This window comes from Peromyscus leucopus, chromosome 2 (genome assembly GCF_004664715.2).
Source record: "Peromyscus leucopus breed LL Stock chromosome 2, UCI_PerLeu_2.1, whole genome shotgun sequence".
Taxonomy (NCBI): domain Eukaryota; kingdom Metazoa; phylum Chordata; class Mammalia; order Rodentia; family Cricetidae; genus Peromyscus; species Peromyscus leucopus.
In genome coordinates, this window is record NC_051064.1 from 11,406,911 (window position 1) to 11,419,471 (window position 12,561).

At 41.9% G+C, this 12,561-nt stretch overlaps 2 protein-coding genes across 2 annotated transcripts in view; one reads left to right on the forward strand and one right to left on the reverse strand.

Moving 5' to 3' along the window:
* The window catches only part of LOC114704110 (signal-regulatory protein beta-1-like), a 93,436-nt gene that overhangs the window by 41,694 nt on the left and 39,181 nt on the right, over nt 1–12,561 (forward strand). The window lies entirely within an intron of this gene.
* LOC114704121 (calcium uptake protein 2, mitochondrial-like) lies at nt 5,331–7,311 on the reverse strand. Its single transcript, XM_037202324.1, is given in 2 exon segments — nt 5,331–7,126; nt 7,129–7,311. Coding segments are annotated over 2 exon segments (1,299 nt in total). The 3' UTR covers nt 5,331–6,010.

Here is a 12,561-nt window from a genome sequence, read left to right on the forward strand (position 1 = left end):
TCTCTAATCCATCTATCTGCATACTGTCAGGACCAAGTAGTACTTCTATCTACTCAGGTTGCCTGAGTCTGTGCCTCTTATGATTAGTTAACAATTGGGAAATTAGTTATCTCTGTCTTCCTCAGCATAGGACCATCCTTGTTTTCAACCCCAAACTGAAGCCACCAAAAGACCTGGTTCAGAGAAGCAGCCCTGTAGTACTGAGAAAGAAAAAATATAGTCTGAGGGGGTGGCTGACCTTTCGCTAAGCCTTGGCTCATACTCTTGGTAGTCAGAACATTCATTTGCTCTCTCTCTCTCTCTCTCTCTCTCTCTCTCTCTCTCTCTCTCTCTCTCTTCTCTCTCTCTCTCTCTCTCTCTCTCTCTCTCTCTCTCTCTCTCTCTCTCTCCAGTTCCTTTTGTAGACAAGGGAGATGAATAGCTGCTTTAGTGCTGAACAAAGGTGGGTACCAGTGTAATGGTGTCTACCTTATTCCTCCCTTCAATATAACCAACAAAGTACTGCCTCCACAGTTAAGTGGATGTTTATTAAAGTTCCCTGAACTGCTCTCCTATAGAAATCAGGAAATTATGTTTTGTTTGGTACACACAAATTTACTACTAAATGTTCCATCAAACAGCATACCTCCTGTTTTGTTTACTATTATGTGACTAAAAGATTTCAATAGGAATCACTTCAACTTTAGAGAGTATTCCATCCCAGTGTTAGGTTGACCTCAGAAGCACCACTCTGGAATCAGTTGAGTATTTCTACTTAAGACAGAGATAGAAGAATTCAGAAATCTACTACATCTTGGATTTCAGAGTTGAGTGTTTGAAGCACATCTTATTAAAATTAGATCCAGTTGGTGAGTCACCAAAACCTCATTTTGTAATGAGGAACCACATAGGACTAATGTAGGCTCCAGAGAGAACAGCCTCTTCTTGCCACACTCATATGAGTCCACATGAAAATCCATGAGGAACCCCTCCCCTCCCCTGCCTTCACAGCCTAGTTTCTGTTTCACAACCATGTGTCCTGGTTGTTTTCCTCTAACACAACCATTCCACACAGAGGGAGCCAAGTCATCTTTTCTCTCCACAGAGCAGATTATAGAATCTAACCTGTAGTAGTATTTTTTTATCGGGACCACCATTCTGCAAATAATGACATGGAAGTTTATTATTAATTATGAAGGCTTTGTCTTAGCTTAGGCCCAGATTGCTCTGATAATTTAAATTCCAAACCCAACTAGCTCTTGTATCTTAAATTAACCTGTTTCTGTTAATCGCATCCTGCCATGTGGCTTTATCCTTTTATCAGTGTGGCACATCCAAATTGCTCTGAGTCTGCTGGTGAAATACTCACACCTAGATTTCTCCTCCTCCTCTCTCTCCCTCTAGAAATCCCACCTAACCTCTTCCTGCCTTGCTATTGACCATTCAGCTCTTTATTAAATCAATCAGAAGGTGCCTTGGCAAACACACATCTTCACAGTATACAAATATTCTAAAATACTCATCAGCATAGACACTGGACAGAGTTGACACTCTAAATCTCCATGATACCAGACCCTGCCTCCTGGACCCAGACTCCTCACAGTATCCTGTTGCTGACCCTCCTGTCTGGCCTCATAGGTGTGCATGTCCAGAGAGTAGAATCCTCTCTCCCTATTTCCAGCCAGCCTTGCTCATGGAATTCATGGGCTTCAGGTAAACATAGGAGCTTAGGCAGGAAGGAAGATTAATGTCTTGTCTGAGAGCCTAGAGCCAGAGTTCTCTGTGAGTCCTTCACCTGCAGGAAGGCACCTGACGCAGCTAGCTGCCAGATGCTTCAAACAACAAAAATTTCTTACGTTTGTATAGCATCCAATGTTTTAAAGGAAATATCTTCAGAGAATTATATTTAAATTTCTGAAACAATTACATCACCTAGAGGGCCAGGATTTTGCTTTTAACATTATTCCAATTACACTTACACAGCACCCAATGCCAGCAGCACAAGATGAGATGCCCCCCTATACACACACACACACACACACACACAAGGCTCTTAGCACTTCCTGCTTTTAACTTGTTGAATTTTCTCCACAGTTGAGTGATAGATGCTCTTACTGATCTGATCCACAAGGAAAAACTGAGGCAGAGATAAGAATTTCTTCTCAACACTCACATTAGTACAAAAGGTAAGATTTAAATCTAAGCCAGCCACCTTGAAATTTGTGCATTCTTTCCTATTTTTTGCCTCTTTCCTTCCTTCCTTCCTTCCTCTCTCCCTCCCTCCCTTCCTTCCTTCCTTCCCTCCTTCCTTCCTTCCTTCTTTCCTTCCTTCCATCTCACCTCCTCTCTGGAGCTGGGGATTGAACTCACTGCCCCATAGGGACTAAATGTATACTCACTATTGAATTATACCACCAGTGCAACTACAAGACCCAATTACTTCTTCTTTTTTATTGTTCGTTTTAACCACATTTGGCCACCTGGCTTCCAACTATAAATTAATCTCAGAAAGATGCAGAAAATATATGGAAGGCAGACCTCTCAGGCTTCTCAGTCTATGAGAAACAAACAAAAATCTTCAAGGATGAAAATCAAATGGTGCCCAACATTTGCTACCCACCAGGTCAGTGATCCCTGGAATAGACATCAGAGAACTGGCTTCACTAATCTCCAAGTTGGATTTTCAGCCCCACCAAGAGGACAACCAACATCAATCTCACATATCCACAGATAAAATTCAGAATTCTTGTCCATGGTGTATCTGACACTCTCATTCTGACAAGTATTTTCCTGAGTTTTTTTTTTCCCCATCACAGGCAATTTATTTTGTTCTATTCATTCACAGTTAATACAGAAAATACTTGGAAACATTTCCATATAATGTTTGACACAGAAATCATCAAATAGAAGTATACAATGTTGACAGGAGGCAGTACATTTATAATTTATAATCCCAAATGTATTTATAAATTAGAATGGAAAGATCTACAAATGAAATTATGAAGGTTCACCAAAGTCATTTAATCTGTCAGTTTATCATTCATTTTTATGTCTTAATAATATTCTATTGTATGAATAAGCCACATTTTATTTCTCTCCAGTATTTGATAGCTATTTGAGTTGTTTTAACTTTTTTACTATTAGCAACACACTGCTGTAAGCTTTCATGTACATGTTTCATAGGTGTACATATTCAGCAGTTTGAGGATATATTCCTAAGGGTAGAATTGTTGAGTAACAGAGTAACAATGTTTTGCATTTTGAACAACCACCAAACTGTTTTGCCAAAGTGGCACACCATTTTACAATCTCACCAAATCCTTGTTTTTAAGGCTCTGATTTTTGTACAAAAGCATTCAATCATTCTGTCAGACCAAACCAGGAAAAGTAAGCTATAGTTCAGAGCTGTTCTATTCCATTTACTATGCAAAGCCATTCTTGGCGTTTGCAACTCTCAGCCCTTTTGAGTATTCTTGCAGTGTTCACCTTTTCCTCCACCACTTTTTTTTCTTCTTTTTTTCTAGTTTATTTCTATCTATTACAAATGTATAAAAAATCCTCCATCAATGCTGCTGTTAGCAGCAGAACCTTGAGAAATATACCTTTGGTTTGCCTCAGAAAAGGAACACATACTGCACTGTAAAGTTTATAAAATTGGCGCAAAACATTGTGATAATGTTACAATACCAGTTTTAAGAGTTCAGTGACTAATGGGGAGCCAATGGGATACATGCAGAACTGTGAAAGCGATCTCACTTAGCCAGCTATACACGTAGACTGTAAATCTACATTCAGATCATTTCTGAACTAAGACTATCAGCTCAGTTTATCTGTTGAGGTCAACCAGGAAACCCTAGAATATACCTTGATTTTTGCAAAAAACAAAATAGGGGGAGGGGTTTCTTCAGCATTTCAGTCCACGAGTAACAGTATCCTAACAGGCAAAGTGTTCTCTCACTGTCAACATAGAATGAACTGCTGCTGGAGGTCAACTTGGGTTTTAATTTGCATTAGCACTTACATGCATAGTAGTCCAAGTTGTTGACCTCATGACTTTAAAAAATAACTCTAAAAAAGTAAAATGACCCTTCTTGGAAGACTAAAGAAAGACATCCAGCCACAGTTGTAAAAAGTCTCATCAAAACAATATACCCTTTTATGAATTATGCCTCAATTAAAAAAAAAAAAGTAGCCCCAAATAAGAAGCAGCTCTGAAAAAGAAAATATAACTTAAGATATTTGAAAAAAAACAAGGTGAATACAGGTTCAAAAATAATTAAGATACATTTTCTTAAGGCTACCTAGAATTAGGCTTTAAAGAATTCTACCATTTCAAGTTTACCACTAGTTACTAGATACCTATTTACAAACAAGATGTTCACTTTTTTTGTTCCTTTATCAAGAGAAAAATCTACCTTCAGACTATGAGGGTGGTGATGGGGAGGGACTAGAAAACAAGATTCAAACAATCCCATGCAAATATCACATTTTTCAAATGGAAGAACTCCAAACTGCACTAGAAGTTCCAATCACTAAGACACTTTCCATTGAAATGATTCAAGTACAACTACATGGCACCAAGGTTTAGGCCTAATATAGGCCTGACAACCAAGTCCTTGTTTTCTGGAAGAAAGGCCTCAAAAGTCCCACTCACTTCCACATAACAATACTTCAAAGATCAATTAGGTTTTCATTTCCTTAATATTTTTGTTTTTGACTTCTAATCTTAAAGACTAGATTAAAACTTAGCTCATTTCCCAGAAGGCATTGCTTCCCTTTGCTCTATGAAAGAGTCCACCAAGACCTCTTCCTCAAAACCATCTAGCCCCCAGCCTCCAGCCTGTGCTTGTGATGCATCTTTCTCAACATCCTGAAAAGGTAATGCAGGTAAAATATGCTCATAAACATTAAAACTAGTTGTTAGAAAGACGTAACTAGCTTTATTTTTTTTTTCTTGGTGAAGTAATGGGTTTATTGGGGTTGTACTTCAGGAACACGGGTAAGGGGTTACAGGAGCAGGGGCTTCCACATACATGTACATGCCCACCTGTACACACATACATAAACATGTACATACATCTCCCCTTAACATGATTTCATATTGATTTTATTGCCTACTATTTTATAGTGCCATCTTGAATGTTTCCCACAACCCAATATATCTTATAAGACCTTGATCTTATGATGTGTGTGTGTGTGTGTGTGTGTGTGTGTGTGTGTGTGTGTGTGGTTAGGAAAGTGTGGTACTCAGGTGTGTCCTATGCAGGCTGAGCCCCCAAACCCATGTGTTTGGGAGAGGGTAATGCATTTATATCTCAAAAGCATGGACAATTTAAAAGAAAGCATATTTTTTGTATCAATGTACATACTTTATCCTGCTTCCAGACAAGACACTGTCACATGTTATTTTCAAGGCAGGGAACACACTGCTAAGGAATAGTCACACAGGACAGGACACGGTGAAGAGAAACTGGAGCAAGCGTTTGACTGCATTTACTCCCCGGGAACCCACAGCTTCTGGCATCCATCCCTGTCTTGAGAATTAAGTCCCTTTCCCTGGGGCACCTGATTAGCCTTCTAGAGAGCATTTCACATCCTCATGTCCAAGAGCTCCGTGACGACCTAGAGTGTCCAGCCTACAAAGCATCACTCTGCATGCAGGCCTCTGACAATGCAGTGTGTGTTTGGAGAGGAACCCTTTGTTCTTTTTACCAAGAACTGACTGAGTCAGAGCTGGTGACTTGGCTTATCTGGAGAGGGCACTTGACGCCAAAGCTCACGACCCAAGTTCAATCTCCGGGACTCCTATGTAGAAGGAGAGAATGGCTCCCACAGGCTGGCCTCTGGCTTCCACATGCACACCGTGGCACACACTTATTCCCCCGCCCTCCCAATTTCCTGAATCAGAAAATGAGTACATGGCATCTTTACAAAGCAACTCAATGAAGACTTAGAGAAAAACACTTCATTCTTTGAGAAAATGTCACAAATTCTGGCACCTCAAACGATGTAATTGCTACCCATCTCTTCCTTAAAAGGGGCCCTTTCCAGCTTGTTTCCAGGCTTCCTTGATGCCCTTGATGCTTTCCTTCTTCACGCATTTCCAGTATTCTTGCACGCTCTGCTGCTGCGGCACCCATAAACCTCGATGCATCCTGTTTTTCAATACTCCAAGAAACTCCCCGTGGCTTAGGCACTCATCACCATCCAAGTCAAAGATCTTGAAGACAGTGTCCAGAATATTGTTTGAGAGTTCTTGTCCAGTTGCTACTTTCACAGCTCTCTTAAACTCCGCCAGTCTCACAGGGCGATGAGCTAAGCTAAACATTTGCATGGCGATAGCAAAGTCTTCCAAATGCGATGTAAAATGGCAAAATGACTTGAACTCATCCAAACTAATGCTCTCTCCTACGGACAGCTTTTCTCTCACGTTTTTCCAGTAGATGTCTTTGTTTTCAGTGTTAGTGAAGAAAAGGAGCCACTCTGCAAAGTCTTCCTTTCTCATGAAATTCAGACCCTTAGAAAACTGAAGGAATTCCATTTCTTGAACTTCTGTTTGTAAATTTTCCATAAATCTTCGAAATTCTTTATAATGAAGTTTTTTTTCTCCTCTTTTCCCAAAGAAACGCACTTGAAGGGTTGTGTTAATTCCAGGCTCTTTCACTGTTGGTTCCTGGTATTCTGTCTCATTAGTCTTCACTGTCTTGAAGTCATCTTGCTTACTTATGATCTTCTGCAGCTTGACAAACTCCTTTCTTTCAATCATCTCATTGCCATCTGCATCCAGCATTTTAAAAGCAACATGGAACCCAGTGTGAGGTTTTGTGAGGATTGTAAGTAAGAAAAGATACTCGGTGTATGAAATTACCCCTTTATCACCCAGGTCTCTAAAAAAAGTTGATCCACAGCGTGCTGTTTGGATTCCTGATAGTACATCCTCGATATCCTTTCTTGCCAGCTTCTTGACTAGTGTTTTACGCTCCACTTGCTCAAACATTACTGAGAAGAGGAAGTCTCGGGGTGTCATGTAATATTCTCCTTCATGCTCCAGGGATGAAAACTGCATGAACCGCTGCTTACGTAGAGAAAGTTTCTCTATTGGTCCCAAGTCATTTTTCTGCGCCAGCACCTGAAGGCCGCCCTCGCGCACGCGGCCGCTTGCATGCGGCCATGGTGCCACACCGCTCCTGCCCCTGCCAGGGCCACGCCGGCCACAGCCACTGCCAGAGGGCCGGGACTCGGGACGGCTCGGCCGGCCGAGAGCCCGCGTCGCAGCCTTCCGCCCCAAGCCGCCAGCCAAGCGCTTCTCCCCGCCGCCGCCGCCGCCACCATCTTTGCCCGTAACTAGCTTTATAATTTAAGTTTTAAAACAAATACTTGCAGCTTGTTCTGCACTGACAATGATTGTCAAAGCCTAGAATTTAACATTTACAAATTCTCATTCACACACACAAAACACACTATTATCACACAACGTGTGTCTTGAGAGAATCTTCTGCTTTTTATATCTTTGGCCTCCCAGTCAATCCCAAGTTCAACCAACTTTAACTAAAACTTCACTCAGAATTTCACCAAGCTTTTCACCCACACATTAATGCTTGTCGTATCTTTCATCAACTGTCAAAATCTGAAGCCTGCTCAGAGATCGCCAGGTAAAAGAAAATAAATGAAATACACAGAGGTTATTTCAAAACAGAACATGACCATCATCCAAAAAAAAAAAAAAAAAAAAGTCACGATTCCCGATTGGGATCATCTTTTGTTTCCCACGTTGGACTATTTCACACTCCGGCATTGGCCAAAGGACACGAGAGCTGGTTCTGGAGCATACAGTTTCTCACACAGGTGTCCCCAGAGGAACACCAGAGACAAAGTCACGTGAGGCCCCTCCCGTACAGAGACTGTCTCACAGGGGCAGTGAGGGAGGACACCCACTAGTTTGTGGAGATGCCTGAGAGAGTATGATTCTTAAAATCTGGACTGTACATAATTCACATCAGCCCTGTTCAGGTACTTACTGGAAGAAAGATGCAGCTGTTTGCCAGAACTCAGCACTCCACTCTAGATCTCTGCTGCCTTAGTCTCCGTCGCGGATTTCCGAGTTCTGGTAGTTACCTGGACCACTGAGGCATTGCCACAAGACTTCTTCTCTTTTGAAACATCCTTTTTCTCTAGATATTAGGATAGCTACACCAGCTTGTTTCTTAGGTCCATTTGCTTGGAAAGCCTTTTCCCAGCCCTTTACTCAGAAGTAGTGTCTATCTGAAGTTAAGGTGTTTTTCTTGTATGCAGCAGATGGATGGGTTCTGTTTTCTTATCCATTCTGTTAGCCTATGTCTTTTTACAGGTGAGTTGAGACTATTGATATTGATGGATATTAATGACCAGTGATTGTTAATTCCTGTTATTTTTTGTGGTTGTGTTGTGTTGTCCTTCTATGGTGTATGTTGGTGTGGGATTATCTATTGCTTGATTTTTCATGGATGTGTTTAACTTCTTTGGGATGGATTTTCCCTTCTAGTGCTTTCTATAGGGCTGGGTTTGTGGACAGGTATTGATTAAATCTGGTTTTATCCTGGAATATTTTGTTTACTCCGCCTATGGTGATTAAGAGTTTTGCTGGGTATAATAGTCTGGGTTGGCATCTGTGGTCTCTTAGTGTCTGCATGAGATTTGTCCATGATCTTCTAGCTTTCATAGTCTCTATTGAGTAGTCTGGTGTTATTCTGATGGGTTTACCTTTATATGTTACTTGGTCTTTTTCCTTTGCGGCTCTTAATATTTTTTCTTTGTTCTGTGTGTTTAGTGTTTTGATTATTATGTGGCGAGGGGACTTTATTTTTGGATCCAGTCTACTCGGTGTTCTGTAAGCTTCTTGTATCTTCATAGGTATTTCTTTCTTTAGGTTAGGAAAGTTTTCTTCTATGATTTTGCTGAATATATTTTCTGTGCCTTTGAGTTGGTATTCTTCTCCTTCTTCTATCCCTATTATTCTTAGGTTTGGTCTTTTCATGGTGTCCCAAATTTCCTGGACGTTTTGTGTTACGACTTTTTTGTCTTTAGTGTTTTCTTTGACTGACGAATCTATTTTCTCTATCGTGTCTTCAGTGTCAGAGATTCTCTGTTCCATCTCTTGCAATCAGTTAGCTATGCTTGTTTCTGTAGTTCCTGTTCGTTTAGTCAGGATTTCTATTTCCAGCATTCCCTCAGCATGTGTTTTCTTTATTGTCTCAAATTCATTTTTCAGATCTTGGAATGTTTCTTTCATCTGTTTAATTGCTTTTTCTTGGCTTGATTTGATTTCTTCCCATTTTTTGTTTGTTTTTTCTTCCATTTCTTTAAGGGGGTTTTTTATTTCCTCTTTAATGGAGTTTTTCATTTCATCTTTAAGGGAAGTTTTTATTTCCTCTTTAAGGGAGTTTTTCATTTCCTCTTTAAGGAAAGTTTTTATTTCCTCTTTAAGGTAGTTTTTCATTTCCTCTTTAAGGAAAGTTTTTATTTCCTCATTGAGGGAATGTTTTATTTCTTCTTTAAGGGCCTCTATCATCTTCTTAAAGTCATTTTTAGGGTTGATTTCTTCTATTTCTTCTGTCATGGTATGTTTAGGTCTTGCAGGTGTAGAATCACTAGGTTCAGATGTTGCCATATAGGTCTTTATATTGTTGCCTGTATTTTTGCACTGGCGTCTACTCATCTTTTCCTCTGTGCAGTGCAGGTGGTGTCTGTGTCTGAGAGTGCCTCTCTTGTTCTAATTTTTAGTCTTGGTTTAGTAGGGGTTCTTGGTTAAATTGGTGCTATTCGGCTGTTTCTTCAGGGACAGCTGATTTCAGTCGGTGAATTATATACTTATGATTCTGGTGATCTGGTTTAGTGGCTGGGTAGCGCCTTCTTCTGTGTTCCCAGGTCACGTTTTGTTCATTTGTCAACTCCTCAGCTGATCTTGTTTCTTCAGACTTCAAACTGTAGGCATCTGAATCCTCTCCCAGATGGGTTTCAGCTGAGCAGGGTAGTCTCACCAACACCTCCAAGTTATTGGGTTTCACAGGATCAGTAGTTGGGCCCTGGGTTGTCCCCAGACAGAGTGCCCAAACTGGCCCTGGTTCCGACCCACGGAGATAGCCTCTCCCCCAGGTGTTGGGGCTAGCGGCGTCCCCATTCCAAGCCGCATCCGCCCCTCTCCGTCCCTGGGCCTGTCTACCCCTGCGGCCCGCCGCCACAGGCCCACCTGCGTCCACTTGTCTCCACCACTGGGCCTGTATGTCCCTGTCAGCTGCTGCTGGGTCTGTCTGCCTCTGCCAGCCGCCAACGGGCTTGTATGTCTCTGCCGGCTGCCGCCGCGGGCCTACCTACCTCTGCTTGTCACTGCTGCCGGGCCCATCCACCTCTGCGAACTGCCACCGGGCCTGTATGTCTCTGCCAGTTGCCGCTGGGCCTGTATGTCCTGTCGGCTGCTGCCACCGGGCCCGTCCATCTCCGCAGGTCACCAACCTGCAAGCGTCAGCCTGTCTACTCCGCCGCGTGGCCTGTCTACTTCTGTGGGCTGCCGCCGGGCCTGAATGTCTCTGTTGGCCACCACCGCCGGGCCCGTCCACCTCCATCTGCTTATCTCTGCTGCAGGGCCTGTCCACCTCTGTGGGCCACCGCTGGGCCTGAATGTCTCTGCCGGCTGCTGCCGGGCCTAAATGTCCCTGTTGGCCGCTGCCGCTGGGCCTGTCTACCTCCGCGGGCAGCTGCCACAGGCCTACCTGCTTCTGCTTGTCTCTGCCATCTTCGAGATTTTTTTAAAATCTAAAAATGGCAATGAATTCTTCAAATAACATTCTCTATTACCCAGACAGAGCCTACTTCTACATATCTTGATTGTACATACACGTCTGTTTTTGTTTATGTATGAATACGGTGTATACACAGAGATACATTTTAAATGTCTTTCTCTGTTGTTATGTAAAATAATCCTTTAAACTACATAACACTCACATAGGACAGCAACTTCATTTTCCTTATAACCCAGTGTCATCTCCCTGCTTCATTACTTGCAAACTCATACAAGAAGCAAACTTCTCTTTTGCTAAAATCAAATTTGTGTCAAACCCTTTCTGTCCACCTATGCCTTGGATTTCCCCTTGTGTCCAGCGGATGAAAGAAGGAAATAAGGACTAAGAGTAGCAATGCTATAGTTGCTATCTGGGGTCCTCAACAGCCGTGTGCTGGTGGCTTGGTCCTTTGAGTGGAATGTTGTCAGATCGTGAAGGGGGAAAGGTACTGGTCTTAGTTGCCTGGAGGCACACACACTCTCAAAGGGGATTGTGAGTCCCTGCTCTCTCCTTTTCTCTTGCTTATGACCCAGCCATGCTTTGCCTTACCACTGTCTCTATCTGATGAGCATCTTCCCACAGACCCCCAAAGCTACAGGACTGCCAAGGGATTGAAGCCTCTAAAGTGGAGAACTGTAATAAAACTTCTCTCTTTGCTAGTTGATTCATCTCGGGGATTTGCTTCTGTACTGGGGAGTTGCTCAACACAAAGATTATAATTCAAGTCTAGTGTACCCCAAAACTTATGTGTTAAGATTTGGTCCTGAGGTAGTGACAATGTTTTAGGAGGTAATCCAAACTTTAGGGGATAGGGCTTTAGTAGAAAAGGGGTGTGTCTGCCTCTTTGGATGTGCCTATAAAGGTTCTGTATGTTTCTCATCCACGCCTTCATTTTTTGCCATTACAGAAAGAATAACATCAATCCAACACATATTCTTACTGTAAGGTGCTCTGCTTTGGCATGAGTCCACAGCAGAGGAGTCATGTGACTGTGGAAAGAACCCTCTGACTAAGAGCCTAAAGAGTCAGTTCATTTTCAAATGTTTTCTCCCAAGTATTTGGAACAGGAACAGAAATTCTACATAATAACCTATCATTATACTAACATTTGTATCCTATCCTTGTCCATCTAAGGCTTCACACCTACATCTAAATTTGCTTTCACACCCTGTACCCACATCCTTGTTTCTACAGAACCCAATGTTCATAAAAGCCGCCTTGTTTCTGGAAATCTGTTGAGCAACAATTTTTCAATTTCATAAACTCCATGCTTGTCCAACAGTGTTAGAAATACTCTTGGCTCATGTGAGCATATATCCCAGTTACTCCTGTCACAGCCTGTCACAAATAATTAAGGTGGGGGGGGGTGACCAGAAGGAAGGGAGGGAGGGGAAACTGTGGTTGGTATGTAAAATGAAAAGAAAAACATTTAAATAAAAAAAAGATGACAAAAAAGAGAGAAAAACAAAACAAAACAAAAACAGAAGAAGCACAAAGAACTCCAAGGTCCCTCAATAGGAACTAATAGTTATGCAAGGGATTAGCCATCACCCAGCTCTCTGGATCTTTCCCATGAGATTTCTGCAGTGACAGCCAATGTTTGTGGAAAAGGGTAGAACAGGAACAAGGGGTTTTGACCTTCCTCTCCTGACTGTTCCACTTCCTCTTTATATGCAAATAGCTTCTCTTTCAGAATGCCATTTACTCGGGAAACTCAGTTTCTGTAGAATTCCACATAAATCTTCATTTTAAAATAAACATTGGTGAT